This window comes from Camelus dromedarius, chromosome 3 (assembly GCF_036321535.1).
Source record: "Camelus dromedarius isolate mCamDro1 chromosome 3, mCamDro1.pat, whole genome shotgun sequence".
In the NCBI taxonomy this organism is placed as follows: domain Eukaryota; kingdom Metazoa; phylum Chordata; class Mammalia; order Artiodactyla; family Camelidae; genus Camelus; species Camelus dromedarius.
In genome coordinates this window covers 88,238,667-88,265,893 of record NC_087438.1, presented here as the reverse complement: position 1 = coordinate 88,265,893, position 27,227 = coordinate 88,238,667, and the positions used below count along the sequence as shown (strand labels likewise).

The following is a 27,227-nucleotide window of genomic DNA, read 5'->3' as shown; positions in this document are numbered from 1 at the left end:
TATCAAGGAAATTTTGACCTCTCAACTAGACATCTCCAAATATAACACGTAGTTTTACAACATCCAAAATGCTATATGTGTTCTGACGTTTGAAAAGTCCTGAGTGAACTCTGACAAGTAAGACTCACCTCAGGTGCAAATGCTTCAGGACAGCAGCTACCCTGGGCAGGCGACCTGTCACAAAGACCGCACAGGGAGGAACGGCAGTGCCCCTTTCAGGTCCACATCTGCTGCCCAGGTTTCCTACTTGCGTTGCTGTTGCCTTTGGGCATGAAGCTTTTTCTTTTTCTAATACTGGAATGAGAAAAGAAACAGGTTTTCATTTTTGTTTTTTTACCTTATCTCCAGAGAGTAATAGGGAAACTCAAACTTACCATGAAGCTCTGATGAGATGAATCTTAAAAAAGGAAGGGAAAGATGTTTTATTTTTCTCTAACCCAAAAGGACTCTCTGTGACTATTGACCCAGAAGTGTCTCAAATTAGATTTCTATCCCCTAGAATCAAGGGCCATCCAGTGGGTAACTGTTGGAATAAATCAATTGTTTCTATGATGGGTTCCAGGTAACTCCCCACTTCCTGGGTTAACTTTGGATCAACTTTGGAGTTCCCTAAAAGAAAGAACTATCAAAGGAGTGAATGCTCTAAGTATGTCTGATCTTTCATCCAGCTGACCAGACCAACATCACAGGTACAGGTATGCGGTGTGGAAGCGCTGGATGTCCCAACAGGGACAGTGCCTTCTGTACCCTGGCAGAATGGCAGCATAATGCATACTTGTTAACTGACTCACTGAGATAGGACACAACATAGGGTTTCATGTCTTTAAAAGACTGATGACTACTCTTTCCTCTTAAGAAGTTGCTTCCTCATTCGGCCTTTCAGCCCTTGGGCTTGCTCAGGTAGTTCAAAGAGAAACTGGTTTTCTTGCATCATCTTGGCATTCTCTGGAGATAACTACCTTGGAGTAAAAAATGTGATTACATAAGTATGCACAGAATGAGCATTTGTTCTGGGTTGCCTGGGACAGTCCAAATTTAAGCTCACTGCAGGATAATTATTAATAATGCTCTTGTTTCCTCTCTAAAGTGTCCTAGTTCGGATGATCAACTGCATGATCACCTTAACTAAGGTCTTTAGTAAGATCAGTCTGCTGTACTTACTCAGTGACAATGGCTCCCAACTTCCCCTTGGTTTAACCAAGACTCAGGATCCACAGATCAAAAGGAACTCCATTTCAGAATATTAAAAAGCTTCTCTATTTCACATATAAGCCTGTGGTTACTGTACTATTTTAGTAATGACCAATTTTAATGGATTCGATTTATATATTTTCATCTCCTCCTTCCAAAAGAAAAAAAGAACAATGCATTTTTCTCAAGCAAAAAGAAAAGTGGCAACAATACAAGAAACAATAAACATATAATATTTTTCATTAACAATCCAAACACTACAAAACATAGAATATACAGCTTAAAAACGGAAATACAAATTAATGAAAAATGGGATACATGTCATATTAGCAATGCAAAAGACCAGCTTAAGCATAGTTTCTCTAAACCAACAATTAATAAAAGGAAAGTGCCCTCTTCTCAAATATGCACAAAAATATTTCAGTCACTTCTAGGGAAAAATTAATCAAAAAGTTCCACTAATTCTATATTACAGCATGTATTACCAATGGTTTACAAAACTTAAGCATCATCTTAAACCTAAAATTTACAACCTTTTCGAATCAATTTTACACTCATTCAATCCAATCTGTCAAAAATAAAATTACTTCATTTCTGCATTTATGAAATAATTATTGATATGTTATGGATGTCAAGTGGTGAATGTGTATGACAGGGACAATGATCAGAATAATGTCACGGATCTAAAGTGAGCCAAGGGTCAAGCAGAGAGAGAAGCCGCTCAGCCTGGCACATCTGTGTACTGAGTCCTGCAACAATTCTAGTATTTCTAAAGTAATTCTAATTGTACATTTCTTCATTCTAATAAAAGGCTAACGTTTTTATATTTAAATTTGCTATCCACCTCCAGAGTTTATTCAGAGTCTCTCCAGATACACCACTTGGGTTCCTGCTGGGATTGTTTTCCTTACAATTCTGAGTCCAGCTGAAAAAAAGTTAAACAATAAGGACTCAATAATATGCCCCTATTCTTCTACATGTTGAGCAATCCACACTCTTATGAAGTAAATTTTATGGTAAACTGCACAATCCTTGATGATGCAAATGGGAAAGAAAATATTTAAATTTTAATTTTTCAAGCAATAGTACCTATATCCACTGCCACCTGCATCTTTGAGAGAGTTTTGCAAGTTCATGCTTTTAGCCATGATTTTACAGTAAGTCATGCTTCATGGGTGCAGTTTTAAAACTAACAAGAATGGCAAATCACACTGCTATCTCCTTCGGGGCCACCTGTACAAAAAGGATGGACGGTCAGTCAGCCTCAGCTTTGAGCTTCCTGGTTCACGTCCAACAACTGCCTACCAAGTAGATTAACATTCACATAAGGTGGCAAACTCAAGGATGGAGAAGAACCGAACTGCAGTTCTGGAAAGGGCTCCAGCGGCTCCCCAGTGGTCCTTTGGTGTCATTCACTACTGCTGCTGCTGCTGCTGCTGCTGCTGCTGCTGCTGCTGCCATCCTCTTGCTTGGGGGAGGATGAACTGTCTCGGACTGGCAGCAGGTCATAATGGCAAGGGATGTGACTGTTCTTTGGGAGGTCATACGGATCCTGGGTGAGATGCCCATTATTGCTGAATATTCCTTGGACAACACTCACGGTAGGTTCTGTGACAACCAGGGACACATTAATTCATCAGCAATGGATATTAAAAAAAAAAGACCATGGCATTTCTTGCAAATAACAAACATACCAGAGGAGATTTTAGAACAGTATAAGAAAATACTATTTTTAAAAACAAATGCTCCTTTTACAATCACAGTGAGGTGGCACCTCTGTGGTTGGTAGACCCACTGACAAACACAAACGGTGTTCAGAACAAAGGGTGACTATATGGTTGGGATGCAGACATCAAGGGAATATAAAATCCTGCATACAAATCACTGTCAAAAAAAACCTTGCAGATAATCTAGTCCAAACCCCGTTCTCAACAGGTAACAGCAGTAAGGTCCTTCTGGGTTCACTTGACTCACGGCCACATGGAACAAGTTCACAACTTTAGGACTCAGGCTGTCAGATGAGTTCCCATCTTACTTCAAAAATATATTTAGTTCACTATGTCTTCCATTTTAAAAAGCTGTCTTAATACTTCAAAAAGACTTCTATGTCTTTTCAGTGATATGTCTATGGCATAAAATGAATTACTAGTGACTACAGTTAAATTAGTTAAATGCTCCCCACCCTCAAAAGCTGCAGCTGAAAATCCACACATAACTTCACAGTCAGCCCTCCTATCCATGGTCTCACATCCTTGGATTCCACCAACTGTAGAACTGTAGTATTTACTGTCGAAAAATATCTATGTGTAAGTGGACCCATGCAGTCCAAACCTACGTTATTCAAGGGCCAACTGTAGTAAAGAATTTTTTCAAGTTTAAATTGTAAGTACTGAGACAGAGATAGAGAGAAAGAAAAATGAAAATATAAAGGCCTACTGTCTAGCCAAAGGTGCTCTGATATGTTTTAACTTTCCTCAAATGGTATTTGCAAGGGACAATCAAAATAACGTTAATATTAATTGAATTCTTATTAATTTGTATCAGATTCATATCTAAAACTATTACTGATCTATTGGACAAATTTAAAAGTAAAATGTTCCAATCCTGCTAAAAGCATTATGTTAATATAATGAATGCAACCAGGAAATGGAACCACCTGTATAATCCACTCGAACCATTTGTTTTGGCTAAGTCGACATATTAGCTAATATGATACATATGTTATTCCACATGCGTGCTAAAAATTTTCACTATGGTTACAAAACAAAAGATGGATAACCAGGTGGGAGGGAAGGAAAAACTTACTTTAAATTTTCTAAACAGCATTTTCCCTGAAAAGTTCATTTGACACCAACTAATATGATTACCATAAACACAGGCTGCATTTAGAATACGAACAAGTAGTCATTAAGGTTTATATGAACTGCAGCTATTGTATTCTCAAGGACTTTACAATTGTTTCAGAATAACTTCCCTGTACACCAGGTTCTTTCTCTGGTCAGGAAAACTCACCAACTTCATAGACATTCTTGTGGGCAGAAGTTGAGTTATTGATCTCTGCATACGGGGAATCTCTCCGTGCCGGTGACTTCATCTCCACATATCCACACTCTGAGTGTTTGGGGATAAGTACAGGTGGGTCTTTAATGGTGGCATATGGGTTTTCAGAACTGCTCAGGGAGCAGTTACTTGAATTATATTCAGAATTCTTTCCCAGGTCTGTGAAGAGAGATGGAGGGGAAAAAGCAAATGCTATTTCACAGGTAGCATGATTTATTTTCTTGGTGATGATTTACTTGGGCAGATTACTTCTTTTCCTTTGTCGCTAGTTTTCTATCATTTTTAACAATGAAAATAATGCTATCCATTTCCACCAACTTTGGAGAGAATCTGCTATAAAATTACCCATCTATATAGTGATTTTAGCTCCTCTCTAAAGTGAGTACCAATGTAAACATCATGGATTTGATTTTGTTTTTATCATCACACTCAAAGAAACTTAATTCCACTCTGCTTTACTAATAGTCTCTGAATTTTCCAAGATATCCATCAAGACACCAGCTGTTGCTGGCCCTAGAAGCACAAGAAGGTTCTATTATCATGGTAAGAAAGGCACCTGGGCTGTGAGGATCCTTGTAAACCTCAGTTCTGGGCACATGAAGTTATCACTCAAATTCCTCTTGAAAAGCAGGCTTCAGTGAACATGCAACCAGGTTGATCTCTTCCTTTTTTTCCTGCTATTTGCTTTTTCACATTTCTCTCTCTCCAGAAGCCGTATTTCTTTGAAAGGAATTATGAGTGTTTTTTCAGCAAACTGACACCTTTATTTACCAAGACTTTTGCTCTAACAAGATCCATCTATATTCACTCTCTTGCTGTCAGTCAAACATGTCTGTGTGTTTGTTGGAGCAACTCACCACACGAATGATTTTTTATTTTCTCTACAGTGCCACTTTTGCTGGTTTAGCAAATTATTTCTATCTCAGATTAAAAAAATTGTGATTCTGATCAATGTATTTCTTGGTCAGATTTCCACCATACCTTTCAAGGACTTTCCCATATAACTTCTGTCAAGTCCAAAAGCACCTGTGATAAAGGAAGAAAAAAAAAATACCCAGTGAGAACCGAAAGAAAGAGAAAATGCATCTAATATTCCCAGATCATTGGAAGAAGATGGTTTGGGCACCCACAGTCTCCCCACCACAGGGAACACCCAAGATTGCTGCTTTCCAAACCCTGATACCAGGTCACTCGTACCAGATGTCTCAGTGCTTAGAGTTAAAAAAATGTTATATACATATATAATATACATAATATATACATACATATATACATATGCAAACATACATATATACATATATAATACACACACACATATATATAAACTCTGAGCATTCTCCTGCTTGTTTCAGTGACATTGGAAAAGTCTGGTCAATATGGAGTAGAAACAGAGGCATGAGTGAATCAGCACGCTTCATTCAAGGTTGCTAAGTGGAAAGGACACAGCTAGACTAGCATGGCGACAAAGGACTGGGATTCCATCACATGTCAGCTACGTGACTTTGCCCAAAGTGTTCAACTCTCTGAGTCTCAATTTTCTTATCTCTAAGATGGGGAAAACACAACCTACCTTCTAAGCCTTACAGGTTGTTGTGAAATTTAAGTGAAACAGAGCACAGGGAAATGCCTTGTAAATGTTGAAGCACCACACAAAAGAATGGTGAGGCACTGTAACACTTACTGTGTTATATAATACCCTTAGCTTCAGTCTACCCATAAGCATTCCAAGGCATTTGCAATTATCCTTTAAAGGAATATTATGGACTTAAGTTAAAAACAGAGTAAAACAGTAACTTGTGATGAACATTCAAATAAACATGAGAATGGTAAGGAAATGACCCCCTGCATACACTTCTGTGCATGCCTTTTTTAGAGTGATGTTAAGCTCAATTTCTGAAGGTGATGTCCCACGGACACACACTCTTCTGGAGAAAGAGGGAGGATCCTCAAAGAGAGAGTGTGTGTCTAACATCAGCTGCTGTAGGACAGGAAAGGGGAACGTTTCCCATTCTCAGGCACATCCTCTTGGGTCTGGTGGATGAAGTCTAGTCAAGCCAGCTCCTAGCTGGTGGGAAAGGCACCAAGTTGTGCAGGGAGACAGGATAAAAAGATGTGTTGTGAAGAATTAACCTTATCAAAAAGAGGTCTGGCCTGTGCCTTTGGCTCCTGGGAGGTGACCTCTAAGTCCCTGGAATATCCTGCCTGAAAAGAGTGTTTTTGTTTACCTGGGGGTCTGGATAGTCTAATAAGGTGACCTATGGGAGTGGGTTGGTATCAGTTCAACCTCCGGACGGGCTGAAGACTAAATCAACTACATGGGCAGTCAACCATGTCTCTGTGACCAAGCCCCCATCAAAACTCTAGACCCCAGTGCTGAGGTAAGCTTCCACTGTCACATACTGTGGCTGAGAAAAGTTAGTATTTCCCGGGATTCCACTGGGAAAGGACTGGAAATTTCATGCTTTGAAGTTTCCTGGACTCTGCCTCCTGGGTCTCTTCCCTGCTGATCTGAATCTGTATCCTTTTGCTGTGATTAACTATAACCATGAGTATAACTGCTATAGTGAGTTCTGCCTCTCTAGCAAATCATTGATCCTGTGGGTGGTCTTGAGAACCCTCAAACTTGGAGTTGGTATCAGAAGTGAGGGCGGTCTTAGGGATCCCCCCGAGGAGAAGAGCCCAATCAAGGAACTCTGTCTAGTTATTCTTTTCATGATTTCCTTGATCATCTCCAAAGTGTAATGAAGTCTTGTTAATGTCCATCTTGGTCTTAGCTGCACAATGGCTAGCCTTGCCCAAGGGCTTAAAGAGAGGAGCAACATGGGGCAGATAGTAAATTAGGGAACAAGAGTTGGGCTATGGACCAGCCACTCATGCCAGATTCCCTCTTCTCTGCCCTGGAAGACCAGGGTGCAGTTTTAACAAGGAAGTAGGTGGGCTTCCTCATAAACTCCCCTCTGTCTCAGTCCCTGAACAGGGGCTTTCATATGCCTTGAGTTAATCTACTTCCTACAATGAGCCAGAACATGATCATTATCTCTATTTTACAAATGAACAAATCAGTCTTGAGAGGGTGACTGGCACAATGTCATATCACTTAACCAGGAATTGATCTTGGGGCTTTGGCGTCAAGTTCAGGACTCTTTCAGACAGCATACAACTTCTCCATCATTTAAAACACCCGTATACTTCATTATCCATAACATGCCTTAGTCTGTTCTTTGTAAGAGAAGACTGTTTCCGTGCAACAACTTTAAAGGGATATTAAGTGCAGAGCTACTTTTGGATGGGAACAAACCAAAGAGATCCAGAATTTCCAATGAAGATTTTATGTTCCTGGTAATCAGCCCCTTGGGTCTCACTGATACAGAAAGGAGAGCAATTTGTATGTAACCATTATAGTGACTGTGTGTTCTGGAATCAGGACGAACTCCATTAAGTGGAGATGGAACCAGAGAGCTTTTCCCTCATTGGTGCCAGGTGGCATTTTACTAACATCAATTCATACACTTCTATGTGCTAGATTATTAATGTAACTTGGACTTTTCAATCTCCGTAAAGCTAAATGATTTCACCAGTAAAGTATCTGAGAATCTGGTATATAAGGAATTTCACTGTAAGTGTGTAGAAATACACACCCTATTGACAATGTTGGTTACAGAATGCAGACAAAAGTTAAAAATTTGTACTAATTTCCTACTGAAACATCTGCATTTCTGTAGTAAGAAGGGATTCCAGAGCCCACAGGGATTGGCTCCTACATCTGGCTCAGGTGAACTGACGTATATGGTGTTCACAGAAGGATCATACGGGAGCTGTCAGAAGACCAACTCTGAGAGCTTGTTTTACTCCCTGCCTTCTATGAAATATTGAACAAGAGAGTTAACCTCTCTGTTTATTCCTCTATAAAACAAGATCTGTGGAAGGGCCCCCACAGTAGGGGTGCCACATTTAGCAAAAAAAAAAAAAAAAAAAAAAGAAAGTCCAATAAAACTTGAATTTTAGAGAAAACATGAATGGATAGTTTTTGGTATAAGTATATCCCATGCATTATTTGGGATGTATTTATATAAAAATTATTTGTTGCTTATCTGAAATTATAGTTTAATGGGACTTCCTGGCAACCTTACCACCAAATAAATGCATGTGAAATAAACACATATTGCCCATAAGGCACTGCATACATGTTAGTTACTATATCCTGGGGCTCCTCCCTGAAGATAAGGGAATGCACCACAGGTTCAAAGGCGTATCACAGCAGTTCTCCAGGTGCAGTCCAGGAATTCCCATCCCCTTTGCAGGAGGGCCAGGAGATCAAAATTATTCTCATCAATAACATAACATTATTTGTCCTTTCCACTCTCATTCCCTCTCTAGTGCGTGGTGGAGCTTTCTACCAGCTACACAAAGCGTGAGATCACCCCTGACTGAACACAGAAGCAGATATGAAAATCTAGCTGTCCTCTGTGAAGCCAGATGTTAAAGAGATTTCTAACAGCGTTAAATAGTGCCACTCTCCTAAAATTTTTTTGGTTTTGTTTTGGAGAATGTAGTTATTTTTCATAAAAATGCATTTTATGTTATCATGAAATGAGACAGTTATTATAAAATAAACTAACAAACAGCTCTTTAAAACATTGTCAGATTTTATCTGTAATACAGTAAATGCCATGTCAAAAGGAGCTGTTTGGGATCCTCGATTGCTTTTAAGAGTGTGTGTGTGTGTGTGTGTGAAAGGGTCCTGATTCCCAGACGTTTGAGAACCACTGACTTAGTCTATTCCTGCTGATACCTCCACTTCCTCACCTAGAAGGGGAAGGGGCCACAAGTAAGGGTGCCCCAGATTAGGAGAGAGCAGAGAGAAGCACACACCATGGAACCAAGCCGACTGGGTTCAAATCCTTGCTCTATCATTTAACAGGCTTTGCAAACTTACACAAGTTACTTAACCTCTTCACGACTCAGTTTCTCAGCTGTGACAGGGAGATGATGATGATAATGGTACTACCTGTAACAGCTCTCGTGAGGATTAGGTGAGTTAGCACACGGAGCGGTGGAATGTAAGCTCCAGCAGGCAGAGATCCTTTTCTCTTCTTATCACTTTCTGGCTCATAGTAAGAACTCAATAAATGTTGAGTAACTAAAGCACTTAGGACAGTAACAAGCCCCAGACAGGGGTTAGGTATAATCCTACTACTCTGTTTTCTCGTGCCCATTTGCAGTAGATCGCTCTGGCACTGACATGAATCTATGCCTGTCTGAGGTCACGAAAAGATGAAGATGCTTGTGAGCTGGGGGGCGGGAGGACTTGCCGAGCTCGTTGAGGTAGCCGCCGTGCTTCCAGTCCGCAGGCAGCGTGCCCGTGTAGTCCACCACAGGGCCTCTCTTCCCCGGATTCACATTTTTCAGATTCACAAACAGCTGGTTGTTTTTTGACTGTTAAAAATACAAACAAAAAATTTTTTTAAAACTTAAAAAAATACAATGTGGCACAGTGCAGTGTTACCCAACTGGGGAAAGCGAGTCATGTACCCTGGTCCTCACATGAGGATGCACCCAGGGGGAGGTGACAGCCTAGGAGCAGGTGGGACTCAGAGGCAGCAAGAGTATATGTCTCTCGGCCCCCACTATTCCCTCCACCGTCTCAGCTTCTTCATTTCTCACCATTGCTCTCTGCCCATTAGAACTCATTTGGTTACATACTTGGAACTTTGAGTTGAAAAACAAAACAAATTCTTGGTCTGAGCTCTCCCATCAAAAACTGTATGATTTTTTTGTTTGTTTGGATTTTCTAATTTCCATTAGGTTTTGTTCTAAATGCGTTACTTGTATTAGCTTATTTAATCTTACAGTACTCCCTTGAGATGTGTGCTATTTTATCTCAAGTTTATAGATAATAACATTGACACAGATGTTACAGTTTTCTCAAAGCCACATGACTAATGGAGGCAGAGAGACAGAGGCAGAATCAAAATTCGCTTTAGTAGGCTCTCAAGTAATATTTGTTGATGGGAAAAAAGAATGAAAGAATCATGAAGATAATTACACTGCAGTGTGACAGAGGTTAACATTTAACCTTTAACTTATCACCATAAAGAGGACACTGTTACTATCCTCATTGCATACATGAAACACTGTATGATCTTGTATGAGTCACAAGTGACTCTGTGTTTTTCTCAGCTATAAACATGAGAATTGGGTGATCTAGTTTGCCTTCCTCCCTGAATGTGAACGAGACGAAATGGTATGATAAAAATCAAAGTCTCCGCAGGATGTGACATGCTATTTAACTGTAAGACACTGTAATTAAAATCCAGCTGCATTAATTTAACTGCAACTGAATTAATTTAATTAGCTTGGCCTTTTTTTCTAAGAGGGCTGGAATTAGACAATGGGGATTAGAAATATAATTCGGGTGCAGTTGGAAGGGAGAAAGGTCTGGGATTTCAGAGCGCTGTGGAAGAGAACTGGGGGTGAGCCAGGTGGTACCAGAGGAGCTGCTCTGGGTTCTAGACAGCACCAGGTCTCCAACCTCTCTAGGCATCTGGAAAATGGGATAGTCACTCTTGGTTCATAGGATTGGTGTGAAAATTAAATAAGTTTATATTTGTAAAGTAGAAATGCTTGGCACATAGTATTAGGTTGTTTCTGTTTGATAATTTTTGACAAAAATTCAACTTCAGGTGGTTCAACCTAATACTGATTTTTGCTGTTGCGTTACTTAAGTACAGGCGGCCAGGGGAGGGCACTGCAAGACAGGCGGTGAGAAAAGATGGAGCTGGCGATTTTGCCCAGGCTCGAGGCTCTTATAGTTCTGCTACGAGACAGTATTTTAAGACCTCGTGCAATATTAGAAACACGTTCCCAAAGAGGTATAATGGAAACAGCAGAAACTGTCGAGACAGGGAGATGGACTCACATCACAGCTGCCTCACGCATGAGCTATGTTGGGAAGTGACTTAAACTCCCCATTACTCAGGTTTTTGGGTCAGTCAACTGGAGATTCCTAACACACAGCCACAGGATTGTTTAGAGGAATAAATGAGATAACGGATGAACAGTGCAGAGCACCGCAGCTGGCAAAAACACACGTGCTCCTTCCTCCCACCCCTGCACACCCTCAGCGACGTGGCCCACGTCCTCTCACCTTCGCGATGGTCATCCTGTCCCTGTTGTTGACGTGAGGGGATGTGGCACACTGGGTGAGTGTGTGGTAACTGGGATTGGTGAAGTAATGGCTGTTTGCATTCCCACCGCTGCCGTGAGGAAGGGTTTCTGCCAGAAGAGAAGGAAATGGTTAAGACGGCAGGCTCCCTAAATGTGTGTGGGAAAGAGGGCAGCCAGAGCACAAGAACAAATGTCTGGACCGCTTCCACATCACAAGTGGGGCAGAATCCCCTCCCGCCCGGCATACTCAGCAAAGCTTCGAAAAACCGCAGGCATCCGCCCTCCTACCTGCCTTCTGGAAAAATGTGGAACTATGCACAAGCAACTGCTCTTTGCTCTGGGGCTCGTGCAAGCTGGGGAGGCGTCGCTTTGAAGCTACCTTCAGCTTGTGGCTTTCCTCTCTGTTTAAACACTTGAGTTCTTGACACAATATTCTACACTAGAAAGGCAATGCTAAGTAAATCAGCTACTTTATGTATTCCTCTACAATCACTTCACTTATAAACCTATTATTGACCTGAAATCCTTCAGTGATTGCACCCAAATTAGTAAATATCTTAAGTTTCCAAATTCCTTCATTATGTGGTTACTTCTTCTGAGGACTGAGGGTGTCACTTAAAATTTTAGTTTTACAGTGTCTTGTGACAGAAAAGATTCGTAAGAGTTTTCTTAAAGAACAGATTTGGTTCTTGCTAACACCAAAAAACTTTCTTACATAACCTGGTTGCAGTGCGGCTAATGATTTGCATGTGCGTGGGGACAGGCTGGAAGATACCTTGGGAGAACCCAAAGCCAGAGACAAGAGACCTGGTCCTCGTCCCTGATCTGTTCCATGACCTTGGTAAAGTCACGGCCACCTCCCTCTCTCTGCTTCCTGTCCCCTACATGTGACAAAAGCTTGGGACTGGGCACCCAGCAAAACTTCTTCCTGGTTGAAATTCCCAAAGTCTACAGCAACCACACAGTGGATTCAATTTTCAATCCCTTCTAGAAGACAACTGTGATGGTCTCACCACTGTTGACGTACAAACCGCACCTCTAACAACGTATCCTCTTCGCCAAACATAAGATTTCCTCAAGGCTAACCAACCAGAAGAACGGGCAGCACAGCCAAACACTCAGTTTCAAAGAACCAGGATGAATCCTCACTTTTCAAGGAGTAAAGCACCTCTTGTGACACCGGTCTTACCTGAAATGGCGTAGTCTGCATTCATGACCCTCATGGCAGGGGTGTAGGTGACGGCGGGCATGCTCGAGTCCTTCCCCTTCTGCTTGTGTCTATAAATAATGAACAGCGCCAGGAGGAACAGAACAACCAGGACAAGGATGATGATGCCCGCGATGGCCCCAATCTGGTAGGAGTCAGCAGGGAGAGCCGTACTGGTTCTGCTTAAGCTGTTCAGATTTCCAACTATTATAACACCAGCTAGCAAAGGAGAAAAAGAGATGTGACTGAGGATGATAATGTGCCGGAAAAATATCTGATCTCTATTTACAAAACTCTCCCACTGTGCTAATGCCTGGATATTTTTCGGTTCATGAAATGTTAATGTGGAAACTTTTGGAAACAAAGCAGAAAGGAAAGACAAACATTCCTCATTTTCAGATGTTGCTCGCTTGTCTGTGCCCAGAAAAAGGCTGCTCTAAGCCTCAAAAAAGAGACAGGATTTTCTGAACCCAAAGACTCATCAGTAGTGTTTGGGAGCTTCTCACGGATTTCTGACTAAACATTTAGACAAGCAATTAATTGGGGGTAATAATTTATCTAGTTTTTACTGTCCTTTATTTATCATCCAGTATAGAGCTTATGAATGGCTAACTCAAGTGCCTAATTTAATTATACGTCTACCCTTCACATTTCTAAGAGGAAATTTTCCTTCTAATCAAGAATAACTCCATTATAAATCTAGTCCAAGATCAGAATCTGCCTTTCCCTAATTTCAATGGGCCTTTAACCTCAGAAGATATGTTCTATGCAATTATTTTCTACATCAAAAAGGTCGGTCCCAATAATCCCTGATATCACAACCTGAAAACCTTACTCATTAAAATTCTAAACTTAGGTTTACATAGTTCCTCCACAGTTCCATCAAGTGAAGACACAGATGATATGGACTGGGAGTCAAGAAACCTAGCATCTAAAAAATTGATCCATACATTTTGAACTTTGCCTTAAGCTCTCAGGCTGCAGTTTCATCATGTGTAAAAGAAGAAACTGGCCTCCGTGAAGGTACCTCCAGCCCAAATGTCCCTATGACTTTACGATTCTAAATGCTGGACCTTCTTATCAGACAGCCTGCCCTGAAAGGCAGAGCACCAAGGCCAGTGTGGTGTGATTACACTGTGATGTGACTGTGGAATATATCATCGTATTGTTATGATGGTCAAATATAAATCATGAGCAGGTAAAGTAAAAGTTATTTTATGAAAGAAAATTAAATACAAGTACCCACATAGTTTACAGTCTCAGATGACTCTACCTATAAAACTATATGAATTTTCTAGAGCCTTTACAGCCCATGTATTTAAGACATAGAGAAAGCACCATGTGTGCTAGGAGCTCTCTGGAGGCCACGCTTCGGAACCACCTTTCTCAAAGGAGCCAGAGTCAGAATTGCCCGAGGAGGACTATGTATACTATAAGTATTCCCAGGTGGCTGTGATATACATCCTAGTTAAAACCCTGGGCACAAGTTTCTTGAAAAGTTCAACAGGAACCTACCCTATGATCCAATCATTCAACTCCTATGAACTTACCCAAGAGACATGAAAACATATGTCCACATAAAGACTTGACACACTATTGCTTACAATTGCTTAACCTGTAGTAGCCAAAAACTGGAAACAATCCAAACGTCCCTCAACAAGTGAATGGGTATATCACACAACAGAATACTACTCAGCAATGAAAAGAACTGAAGTATCGATATACACACAACATGGTCCAGTCTCAAAACAATTATGCCAAGTAAGCAAAATCAGACAAAAAGAGTATACTATGACTCCATTTATATGAAATTCTAAGAAATGCAAACTAATCTATAGTCAAAAAAAGTAGATCAGTGATTACCTGAGACCTAGGGGATAGTGGTGGCAGAGAGGGAAATCAGGAAACTTCAGGGGGTGATAGATGTATTCATTATTTTTATTGTGGTGATGGTTTCATGGGTGTATACATCGGATTTTATCAAGCTGTATACTCTGTGTTGTACCTATATGTTATAAATGTATGTATCTATGTACAGTATAATTATATATCATATATAGAAATATATTTTATATATAATATATAAATATATATTTTATAATTATATTATACATATATTAATATTTTATGTATGTTAATATATATTATATATATATGTATTTTTTACAGGTTCATTATACCTTAACAAAGCTAAAAATTGTAGGCCCAGCAGAAAATTCATGAGCTTTGGAATCAGACAAACATGGCATCAAAGCCCTGACATGTTCTAGATATCAGCTATGTAACCTTGGGCAAATTCCTCAACGTCTTTGAGCTTTAGGGTCCTCAACTGAGTAATTATCACGTACCAGTATCCTCACCTTGATCACATCGTGCCCCCTTCCATCCTGGGCTGCAGTAACAGGTCCCGGTGATGTGGTCGCAGGTGGAGTTGTTCAGACAGTCACAGATCTGGCGACAGCCATAGCCATAAGTTCCCGCAGGGCACTCTAAGAAGGAGATGAGAGCCCAATGTAGCTCTCCAGCCTTGGGAGCCTGAGGCAAGCGGCTTACTGTATGGTCTGGTGTGTCTAAAGGCCAGCCCTTCCTGGGGGCTCCTGTTTAGGCAGATGTGTACCCACCAGGGTGTTTGAGAGCTGGCTGGCATTCTCTGAGTCATGGTGGGACTCACGAGCCAGGCAGCACAGGGCTGGAGACTGGAACCTCATCACAGTTCCTGGCAGTTTCAGATTCTACGTGCCCACTTCCCAGATAGGTATGTAAAAAGTCTGTGGAACCCAATGGAACTGATGAAGATCATCACTGAGGGCAATTTGAGACAACTCCACCAGGTGAAACTGTGGGATGGTCGGGGACTGTACCAAAAAGTATAAACAAGAGATGCTTCCTCCAGAACATGTACATTTTACTGTAGGCTTTAGGGCCTTCCTAAAGGCATATTCTGACTTGGATTAACGGGGAGAAGGGGAAGAGGGAGAGGGCAAGTTTTGTTAATTTTCTAGGTAAGAATTTCATTTCCCACAGAAAGCTCAAAATCTGGATTTGTAGGTTGAAGACTGACAGATTAAAATAGTGGGATTTTTATGATGTAGTCGTAATAAGAGTTGGACATGAATTTCAAAGAATGGTCAAGGCAGGTTAAATCGAAAACTCACCATGACAAAATACTGATGCTTTTTGTAAAGTGAGCAGCAGAGGGCAATGTGCTATTATTTTCAGAGTCCTCTGCCAGATAGGATTTCTGTTTACAGATGAGCATTAGAAGTCTCCAAAAATAGGGACATTTTAATTTGATGTTCAGAGTAATCACAGAAGCACTTCAGATGCTTTTATTTAATAAAGACTATAACCAGTCTGGCATTCAAGCGAAAGTCAGTTTAGAGCCCATTCTGGTTTCTACACATGTATGTGTATAGACACTTAGACATTTACACACTAACACATATTTACACACACACAGGGCTGTGCAGGCAACTGTGTGACTCAGTGTCTGCTTCATGATTAAGGGAACTAGCAGTGTAAAACTGAAATGGGGCCATGTCTGTCCAGGCTGATTCCTGGACATCACTCTTGTTATTTACTAGACGAGAGGATATGCAAATATACCCTAGAGTTCAGCATGTAAAATTGAAACAACCCAGCTGTCCGGGGGTGCTGTGAGGTTCTGAGGAGGGGAGATGGAAGGTGCATGATGCTTTTTTGCCAAAGTCCAGCTATGCTGATCAAATTTTCTAGGCCACATTGCCCCTACGGCCATGTGATCTTTGCTGCATCCGTCTCAAGAGCACGCCCTCTGTAGGCAGGAAATGTCCTGCACTGTGCCTGTCATTTACGATGAAAGAGTGAGCCCCAGACAGCTCAGACCTTAGTGATTCATCCTGAACCTTGAATGAAAGTCACAGACGAAAAGAACAATGAACTACTTTGAAATATTCCACTGAAGTGAATGTTCTTCCAGCCCTGTGAGCAGAGGCTTAGCTGGTGGCGTGGAAATGGAAACTCGAGGAGGGGGCTTTCCAACAGAGCAGATTCTCCCTGAATGGGATTAAAAAAATCTCAGGCAATATATTGTCTTGAAGGTTGTTAAGACTAAGATGAAGAGTTGTTAGTGGAAACAGGATAAGAGCACTGGCAAGAGAAGGTGGTCAACAGCATGCAGTGTTTGCAGGGACTTGTCCCCTCACCCAGAGTCAGGCTGGCCCAGTCCCTCTGCCTCCCAGACACCGAGCCTGGACCCATCGAATGCACGTTCCCCCAGTGTGAGACCCGGGCCCTGCCTCTGCCATGAAGAAAGCTTGACTGGCTCTTTTAAAGCTCTGAGCAGCCCCATTCCAAAAATAAGAAGGAGAAGAAGAGAGAGCCAAGATGAACAGATGGAAAACTTGAATTCTGTCTTCACCCTTGGAGCCACACCCCCTCCACCCAGAGCACTGATCAGTTCCTCGGGAGAAGAATTTTGAGGAAAAAGACAGCCAGCCAGAATCCCAAGGTTGGCAAGGTGCCTGGAAGGGGAAGTCAACTGTGCTGCTAAGTGCCAGCCATTGCTCAAACTACCTGGAAGCTGTGGGTTCTGCCTTTCTATTCTCAGGCAGATAGGAAAGCTGATTCTAGGGGAGAGCATCGCACCCAGAGATGCCAAGCTCCCATACTCACTCTGCTCACAGTGCTTCCCCATGAACCCGGTGCGGCAAGTGCACTGCCCAGAGATGTGGTCACAGTCAGCTCCATTCTGACACTGGCATATCAATGCACAGTCCTTCCCATAGAAGCCCAGAGGACACCCTGTGCGAGGAGGAAGGACAGAGAGTCAAGAGGCCATGGAGGAGAAACCCAGCTCCGCCTCCAACATGTTTGTGTTTGAACCTGAAGGATGCTGAGCCGGAGAGAGAGAAGAAAGACAATAATGCACATCGTGGCTTCTCACAATGGCTTCTTTGAAGTCCCAAGATGGGGCTCTTGGGAGGAAACCATACTTTATAAGCAGGAGGCAGGACGGGTCTATACCTGGGGCAGTTTAACCATCACTGGTACACCTGGAGGCAAGGTAGTGTCTTCTGACAAAGCATCCCATCAGTCCCATGGAAGTCGGAAGACATTACCTTTCATTTTTTTCAGTCAACTACTAGAATCCTGGACTCAAATTCCATGGACAGAAATGAGTAACTTATGTTAAAATTACCTACCTGCTTTCACTTAGAGTACAGAATGTCGCCACATCTGCTATTAGCCCTGTCCGCTGTATCTGACTTAAATACTATTAATCTCCTTTGCCAAAGATGTGCGGGAGAATTCTAAACTTTAAAAAATCCTGCACTTTATAGGTGCTTTGTAAAAAAAAAAAAAAACATGCAATAAGCCTTCTTACTGCAGCACAATTTTTAAGACCCAGACCACCAGGGCCTTTGGGCTGAGGACATGCACAAGCCCTATTTGATTTCCTGGGCCACAGCTGCCCTGCAGGAGTGTTTGGGCTCTTGGCCAGAATGAAAGCTTCAACGAAGGCTGTTTCGATGGCTGTTTCTGAGTATCGCATGTGTTTTTTATTTTCCCTTTTTCTTATAGGGATTTTAATGAAACCTCGACTTTCAAGAAACAGAGGCAGAGCACGGACGCCAGCATGCAACAACATCATCACCACATATTTACGTGGCACCTGCTCTGTGCCAGACTCTCAGCGTCCTCTCACTGAATCTCTGCAGCAGCCCAGAAACACAAGGATGGGTATTCGCGCCCTAAGGATGGGAACTGAGCTCCGAGTAATCGAAGTCACACAATCAGCAAACAGCAGGGTAGCAGGGCCATGGCACAAATGTCGGGGGGTCTGGCAGCAGACCCCACGTTCTTCCCACTCTGTGATGCTACTTTTATTTTAAAAGGTCCTCTGACCAAAGCAGATCCTAATTTGAGAATTACATCCAATAACTTACAAGCACTTTTCTCTAAACAGCTCAAAAACTTTCTGTATGTACAATCTTGGCAGAATATGTTTGAGATAACCTTCCTCCTTGCCAATTCTTCATTTCAAATCACAGCTCAAGGTCTGTACCCCCTTCTAGCAACTTCCAAAAGATGTGTTCAGCCAGCCTGTTCTCTAATTACATTCTCTAATTAGTGTTGCATAAGAATGGCCAAATTTCTGACCCATCTTTCCTCCTCAGCTCACTGCTGTGACTTAACACTATATATGATTATTACTGATAGCCGGAAGACATGCTTTCCTGTCTTGCTTCCTTTATTCCATTGAAGGCAAGACAGCAGAGATCAGTCTGTTTTCCCAACAGTGCTGAGCTGTGGAGTACTTTGTACCTTCTACCCTATGATGCTAAATACCTCATAGAAGAAGAGATAGTGAGGACATTATGGGATGGAAAATGGAAAATGGAAAAAAGAACTCAGCGTTCTTAAAGCATGATCCCAGACTGACATCACTCCCTGGAAGGTTGTTAGCAATGTGAATCCTCGAGTCCCGCCCCAGACCTACTGAATCAGACACTCTGGGAGTGGAGCCAGCAGTTGTGTTTATCCAGCCATCCGGGAGGTTCCAAAGCTTGCTAAAATTCGAGAACCAGTGAACTTCGTCTTCTCCAAGAGCACACATTAGGTCAGGCAGTGAGGCTCGTGGTGTTCACTGCCTTTCTAATCACTGCCACTTGTCCTAACCTTTGTGCTGTTAGGATTAATGACAGGGAATTTGATCCACATAAATAGGGTCTGGTTAAAGGAGAGAAAAAAAAACCTGCATACCATCGCTGACAGGACTGCTTGACCTCAGTGTCCTGATATGACTCAGGGACAGAAAACCTGGAAAGTGGCAGCTCTTAGCCACCTGGAGGAAGTTGGATGTCTAGAGGTCACCAGGTGGTGACACTCTTCCACATCAGGAGCCTTGGCGAGCTTAGCTCCTCCATGCACAGGGTGGGGCTGCGCGTCCCACTCCCGCCTTGGGGGAGCCTCAAAAGGTGTGCCACTTACTCTGCGTGCAGTAGAGCCCCGTCCAGCCCGGAGTGCATTTGCATTCCCCATCGTAGGCGCTGCAGAAGGCCCCATTGTGGCAGTTGCACGTGTGGATGCAGTTTGGGCCCCAGTGCGCAGGTGGACAAGCTGAAAGCACAGCACGCATGGAAAGCGCCATTAGAGTCCTGAGGCCAGCACCCAGCAGAGAGGATTCCACCGCCTTACACTGCCCCTCGCAGGTGACAGGTCAGCCATGTGCATCAGGACCAAGAGAGCACAGTGCTCCACATCTGACTCAAACCCAGATGGCAATGCTGATGGCAACAGGAACCACCACTCCTGATACTGTAGCCATTCAGACTGAGGAGGGAGGCAGGCAGAGCCAACAGCATCCCAAGTTTCCAGATTTAGTTCCTTGACAAATGCACATTGAGCACCTCTATGCTCAGCACTGTTCTAGGTCCCGGCGGAGATAGCAGAGGAAAAGACAAGGTCTAGGTCATCCTCTGAAAGCTTGTATTTTAGTAGGGGAGGCGGGCAAACCAACCAACCAGACAGACAGCCAGCCAAAAGAATAATGGCAAGAAGAACTATAAGAAAAAATAAAATAGGGTAAGAGGAACAAAAAAGATGGAAGTCACTCCTTTAGGGAAGGCATCTGAGGAGAGGATATTTGAGCGGAGATCAGATGTGTGAAATGACGTGACTCGAGAGAGGTTAAGGGACCCAAGGTCCTTTAATTCACATCTGTGATCCCTGGATCTGCAAGTGCAGGTCGACACACAGTTGTCACTAGAGACTTGTCTTCAACGCAAAGGTCCCCCACTCTATGTAAGAACTGGTTTACTGTAAAAACTCTTAATTGGAAGCAGAAAATCATCAAACTAAATCATTAGGGGTCACTGCCCACTGAAGAGCAATCAGAACCTCAGATAAAGTATCTGTGAGAGGAATGTAAGGTTATGGGGTAAAATGATTTGATTTACCAAAAAAACCAAACGAAACCAAAACAAAAAACACTTTCCACTAACGCTAATGCTTCAAGAACATAACTGCTTAAAAGAAAGTTCACTTTTAATTTCTATATGGTTACCCAGTAGGGAACATAGCCCAAGAAAGATAATAAATAAAGCTAAAGTGATTTAAAAAATGAAAAAAAAATTCCTTCCATAATTGTGTGTACCATTTTTGTCCAAGAGCAAAGGAAAAACAACAGCTGACACTTGAAGTCTAGAATGAAGCTTTGAATGGATTTTCCAAGTACAAGACCCTCATATTACAGATGAAGGATCACTGAATAGTGAATAAGCCAAGTGCTACCTATTTTGGTTCTTTCCAAGACACGAATTAGATTTAAATATAGGACCATTGCATAGAACTCTTAATGAGGGAAAAAAGCCACTCAGAATTTAAAATCACATATCTTATTATTCATATATTCTTTCTTGATTAAATACTCATATTTCAATCCTAAATAATTTGAAAACAAATGTCAGAAAATGGGTGATCGGTTGTTTCCAAACAAGACTTACGTTGAGAGCAGTCACTGCCGATCCACCCTGGGTAACACTGACAAGATCTGTCGATGGGGTTACAGGTCCCATTGTTGGTACAGGTACAAATTCCTGCACAGTTTTTTCCAAATCTTCCACTGGGACACACTGTGAATAAATTATAGATCAGAAAGTCACCATTATACCTCATCTCACAGAACCCTAGACTCTTGGGATAGTGGGCGACTTGAAAGGGCATCAATCCTGCAGTCCAAGTGGTGGCTGCCTCTACTCAAGAGCATCCCTCATCCTGAACAGGCTCATTGGTACAAACACGTGAAGCTGAAGACCCTCATGAAGGCATCACAGACCAGGAGATATCACCACATTTCTAGCAATCTTCGCGGCTTCTTCTCAGGGAGTCAAAATCCTTCCTTAGAGTGATTTTTCATGCAAGGCTGTTTCCAACTAAAACTGAGGAGCAGCACAGCTCAGAGAATAAAGAGATTCTGCTGGAGCAGCAATCCTACTTTTCCAAAGCTCAAAGTCATATTTACAGAAGCTGCAGACATAGCACACCAAAAGGCACCACTAGCTGCTAGCTAACAACACGTCCTTTGGGAAGCTTGAGGACAGACTGCACGAGGCATGCTCACCACCCATCTCTCCCAAGGCCTCACACCCTACCTTCATTGCAGAGGGCGCCAGTGAAGCCAGGTAAGCAGTCACACAGGCCTGTGATGTGGTGGCAGGGCCCACTGCTGTGCACACATTGTGGGCACGTCTGGCTGCAGCGATGCCCATAAAAACCAGGGGAGCAGACTGGAAACAGACAGGAAATTGACAGTTACCTTCCTTGAGAGGCATTTCTTTGTATTTCACATAAAGATCCAGTTCATGTTTGGGGTAAAAAAAAATTTTTTTTAAATGATACTGAGAATTTTCCAAGTATAAAACAACAACAAAAAGAACGCTCTTTACTAATGAAAAGAAGCCAGTAAACTCTGAATTGCTTGAGGGCAGGCAAGTGTCTTAGTTCTCTTTATTTTCCCATTTATGGCCCCAATTAGCATGAAGCTTGGCATAGAGCAGAGGCTTGAAGAATTTCTGTTGAGAAATAAATGAAAGAAAGCAATAAAATTCTAAATACTAATAAAGGCCCAAATAAAGGCTCTCAAGCCACATGTTAATCCTTCATTCTTTAAGAGTCATTACTGGCCACAAATAGATTTATAGTCAGAATTAAAAGATTGTTCCTCTTCAAAATGCTCCAGGTTAATTACTGTGATTGAAAAGTGAAAAAGCACTTTAGATTTAAGTATAGAATGGACTGCACAGAGCTCTTAATGAAAAAAAAAATGTCATTTAAAAAACAAAATAATGTATCTTATAATTAGTCCTATATTCCTTTCTGGATTACATTTACTAAAAGATTCAGTGAAATCTTGTGGATCACTCCCTAACCCAAAAATCCTATTGATCAATCATGTCAACAGCCCCCGTATTTAACTCTGCAACTCTGTCTTCCCCGGAGCACTGGCTTTCAGACCACTAGCGGGATGTATGATTTGCCACAGGGTTTGGCTGATGTTGACTTCTGGTAATTGAGGTACAGCCAATGCCAAAATGGGCAAATAAAATATTTACAGGTCAATGGATTTCTAGAACACCATTTGCAAGATTAAGGCAGGATCAAGAAACTGATGGTGATGCCAATGAGGCAACGAAATCATTACTGAGAAGAAACGGCTAAAGTCCCATCTGTTAGCTTAGTCCTGAAGGTTGGAAAGAATGAAGCCTCTGGGGAACCGCTATCGAGGCCAGCTCTCCAAAGGACAGGGTGACCTACGACACTCTCCTCTGGCCTCAAATACAACAGAACATCACTATGAATCGAGGGGCAGGACAGAGATAATTCTGTACACAGTGATCTGAGTCGGGAAGCTGGAAACTGCTGTCCAATGAGACACTTACTTCTCTGACAAGTGGTGCCTCGGAACCCTGGCGCACACTCACAGATGCCGTCATCGGGGGAACACGAAGCCCCGTTTTTACAATAGCAGGGCAGGGAGCAGTTGGGGCCCCAGCGTCCCTCAGCACACACACTGTCACAGTGGACACCTGAAACGAGACACACAAGCAAGGCTGAGTGAGAGGCCGTGGGGGCGGGTGCCTGGGATGCTAAGCTGGAGACCAGGACCAAGGTCGCCACATCAAAAATAAGTTATCAAGAGCAGCAGTGAGCAGGGATAATATGAGGTTAAAGTCCACTCATACACATCAGTACATCGTCGTGTATTGTGTGGTCGTATATCATATCAGCATAACATTAAAATAATCCCAGAACTGTTTTCCATGGCATCATAAAGGAGAAGGAATAAAACATCTTTGTTATACTGATTTTTCTTCTTTAGGAGGACAGAGCAGAGAAGCCCAAAGACTCTGTCTATGAAAGGCAAAATTTATCAGAAATACTGTATCATTTAGCCCTCAGTGACTTCTTCCCTCCCCCATCCTTTGTTTTTACAGAGAAATGGGCAGAGGGGGAAAACAATAAAATGAAGCAAAAGGTGGCTGAATTGTTTTACATCAAGAAAATCTTCCCTTGGAGCAAATAAATACAATCTCAAAATATTTTGAAAATACATTGTGCAAGACAGAAAGATCTACTCATCTGTGCCACCAAATTCCTCTTTAAAAATTTAATCTGCCAGTGGGCAGACACAGGCAGACTGTCACAAATGATGTTTCCTATAGTTGTCTGAACTATTATCATGAACCTACATACAGGTGTTTAACTCTTAGTCTAGAAGCAGAGAAACTTTAGAAGCAGTCACGAGTGAACACATACCTAAAGGAAACATAAAGAAAGGCCAAAGTTGCAAATAACTAACTAAATAAATAAAACCAGGTTTTCGTGAGGTGAATGCAAGTCTCTTTTGTAAATTTGTATTCGAAATACAACAGGGGCCTCTTTCTTGTGAATCAGAATACTTCACAACTCAAAGGAATGCTCTTCGCATTGAGAGGCAGTAAGAATGAGTTATAATTAGTAGTTGAACTGGCGACTGCTGGCCTTGGACCAAGTGAAAACACGGTAAGAACAAGCATGTTCACACTGTGAAGATTCCAGAACACGAACACCGCCCGGCACCCAGGAGGCTGACAAGCCCGGGTTTTGTATTAGTTTTTGCTCCTAAACTGATTAGGAGAAAAGTCACTGAGGCCCGAACCTTAACACACAGAAGTAGCCCCAAGTCATAACGTGAACGTTGCTAACTGGGGGGCCATCATTTCTGCTGAAATAATTCCACTTTTGACTGTTCCTGTTTTCCTCCTGAAAGTCTTCCGCATGGCAAAGGCTGTGAAGTAGGCGTGAGAGAACACAGGCCTCATTGTGTCCAGGCTGCACTGACAACGAATGTTATTTTAGCTTGAACTGCCGGCTGAAGAAAGGTGATCAGACCAACTGGGGTTTAAGTATTCCCCACAGAATAAAATATGGAATTTTGGCCTATTAAAATATTTTTTCTTGAGTTCACACATATTTGATTCTTTTTTCAAACCTCTTTTGAAAACCTGAGATGGAAATGCAAACTCTATGCTCCCCAAACGTTTTAGTAGATACAGAGAGGTACTGGGGATTGAATTTAGGACCTCATGCATGCAGAGGAGGTCCTCTATGAGCTACAGCCTCCCGCTTACCTGGTGTTTTGACTCATGGCTCAGTAGACAGAAGCAGCAAATGGGTGGAGGAGTAAACCACTTTGAAAGGAGGCTGCAGACCTAAAGTTTGTCTTGCAAATTTGAAATAAGTCCCAATAAAGGTAACCCACTACAGGCTTCTCTCTCTACTCAAATTCAGGTCCTGAGCTCTGACTGTGAGCCAGGACTCCTATTTATAGCAGCCAAAGTGGGGATACCTGCTTCACAGAGATCCAGACAGGCCCGGCCATTTGGGTCTGGAGCTACCCACGCAAAGTCCAGTCAGGATTTTGGAGAAGTGGAAGCTGAGTGACTATCTGGTTAATCTGAAAATCATCCTGAAAATGAGTCCTGATCTTTGACCTATTTTGTGGGGTAGGAGTTTGGGGGAAGGCAGAGATTTAGCTATTTATGGTGATTTAGTTTATCAATACTTATCAAATCTCTACATTACACTTAATATATGCAGTTCAGATGGAGTGGAATACACTTTACATCAAAAAGTATATGCTTCTTTTGCACATTGCAGATTATCATGATTTATGTACCAACCAGCACATTCTCGAGAATGTGAAGAAAAATGTCTCCAGGGCAGATTGGCAAATCAGAATAAAGTGATCCTTTATTTCATATCTGATTCCTCTTCCCTAATAGGTTTGTCCAGCTGGTTAGCATAACCATCAGTTACAATCAACTTTATGGGGTAATTGTCATATAACAAGGCCCCCAAGATAGCAAGGAGGTCCATTGCAAAGACAAGCTCGTCTCACATGATTTACCCATTATTTCATTTTCAGAGAAGCACAGGGAATTCTAAAGATCATCTATCAAACCTTCTGCCTCCAATCATATGAGCATATTTCAACAGAACCAAGCTTACTTTTAAATAACTTTTATTTTAGGACCGCAAAAGTGTCTTTTCCTGGAAATTCTATTACCAACTGTCCCTAAAAGTTCAATTCCTTTTCTTTTTCTCTGTCATCAGTAAAAAGTGAGTCATCATTTTGCAGCTATCAATGCCAAATCTATTTGAAGACAAATACAAAGCAGGTCTCAGTCAGGGGGCAATTCCAGGAAAAAGCATGAGACTGTCTTCTTTTCTCCTGCTGCACTATTTTCTCCTATTGCTACTCCTCCCCTTTGGACCTCTGTGCCCTCTTGTTATCTTTCGCTTCATCTCATAGTCAGAAAAGGATAAGCTAAATTCATTATTGCTTCTTTAGAAAATACTAGTATTTTAAGAGAATGTACATGTTAGGAGCCAAAGAAATAAATCTCTAATTGTGGAATTTCAGGTAGTGATGCTCACAGAGCAGGTACTGGGGTAACTGTTTCTCTAGGTCATACTCAGTATATGGCCACTGACGTGATCTCCATATAAGGCTAACCTTACAGTGAAAGTCTCCACAATAGGAGACTGTAAGCTTGCTTTAACCATTTTTTGGGGCTGTGTTTTGTGTGTGTGTTTTATTCCTTGGTTATTTCCAGTGATCTCATCCAACCTTGCTGGCATCACATAAGACATCTTTTTGTTTGTTTGTTTTCTTGTTTGCCAAAGACAAAAAAGAGAATTCAGCTCAATAAACATTCAAGGGATCTAGAGACTGCTGGTTTGTGGTGAGAAGTTCTTTAAGAAAGACCTCCAACTCTAGAGTGACAATGGCCCCAGAATAGTTACCTCCAATCCTGTCTGGGGATCACAATCAGGGATGGAGGTAGCTTGTTAAGGTGGACGAGGGTCCCAGGCTCAGGCCCTAAGAAGTATGTGTCTATCCTTCAGAAAGTGCTGGGGACAGCTGGGAAGAACAGAAAAGGCATCTGGGCAGCCAGGTAGTGGTCACATAGGGAAGAGCCAAGAAGGCTGTGCTGTGGAATGTGAGTTTCCTCCTGGTAAAAGCACGGGACCACATGGACAAGAAAGTAGGAGAGGGTCACAGTTAGACTGGTGTTTTGTAAGAGGGCAGATGATGGTTTGAAGCTGATGACCCTGGAAGAAAGACCTGTCAGGTGTCAATATTTTTACCTGGCTATATTATCCAGGTAAAAAGTGATAAAAATGGCAAAGTCTTGATTCAATCAGTGGCACTTGGGATGCAAAGGGAGATGAACTCCAGAGAAGTATAGGAGAGAATGCAGATGAAAGGCCACCCCGCTCCATCCTCTACCCAAGGTAATGTATGAATTCCAGCAGCTCCATGAAGGAGCGACGGTGCCTGCTTTTGCTCACTGCAGTGCTTGGCACATGGTGGGTGTTAAATAATGTTTGCTGAATGAGTCAACGAGCACAGATCCTTCTTCCAACATGATATCTAGGACCATTTTCCAAATGGATGGGACAACCATATCATTCTTGGCTTCTCTGAAGAAGTGACGAGAAGAGTACTTAATATTTTGTGCACCTAAAATGGTGACCCTTCCTGGCTATGGCGCTGAAAATGTCTGCCTTACTC

At 42.1% G+C, this 27,227-nt stretch overlaps 1 protein-coding gene across 3 annotated transcripts in view; it reads right to left on the bottom strand.

Moving 5' to 3' along the window:
* Positions 1 to 500: 500 nt before the first annotated feature.
* MEGF10 (multiple EGF like domains 10) overlaps positions 501 to 27,227 on the bottom strand; it is a 156,852-nt gene continuing 130,125 nt past the window's right edge. For all 3 annotated transcript variants that reach the window (XM_010980977.3, XM_031448935.2, XM_031448936.2), the window contains exons 14-25: positions 23,047 to 23,193; positions 21,760 to 21,894; positions 21,112 to 21,240; positions 19,598 to 19,726; positions 17,279 to 17,407; positions 14,986 to 15,114; positions 12,608 to 12,844; positions 11,399 to 11,526; positions 9,564 to 9,687; positions 5,233 to 5,277; positions 4,204 to 4,410; positions 501 to 2,799 (exon numbers count right to left, since the gene is read on the bottom strand). In XM_010980977.3, coding sequence (XP_010979279.2) covers positions 2,600 to 2,799; positions 4,204 to 4,410; positions 5,233 to 5,277; positions 9,564 to 9,687; positions 11,399 to 11,526; positions 12,608 to 12,844; positions 14,986 to 15,114; positions 17,279 to 17,407; positions 19,598 to 19,726; positions 21,112 to 21,240; positions 21,760 to 21,894; positions 23,047 to 23,193 — 1,739 coding nt within the window. In that variant the 3' untranslated portion in view covers positions 501 to 2,599. The remainder of the gene's footprint in view (positions 2,800 to 4,203; positions 4,411 to 5,232; positions 5,278 to 9,563; positions 9,688 to 11,398; positions 11,527 to 12,607; positions 12,845 to 14,985; positions 15,115 to 17,278; positions 17,408 to 19,597; positions 19,727 to 21,111; positions 21,241 to 21,759; positions 21,895 to 23,046; positions 23,194 to 27,227) is intronic.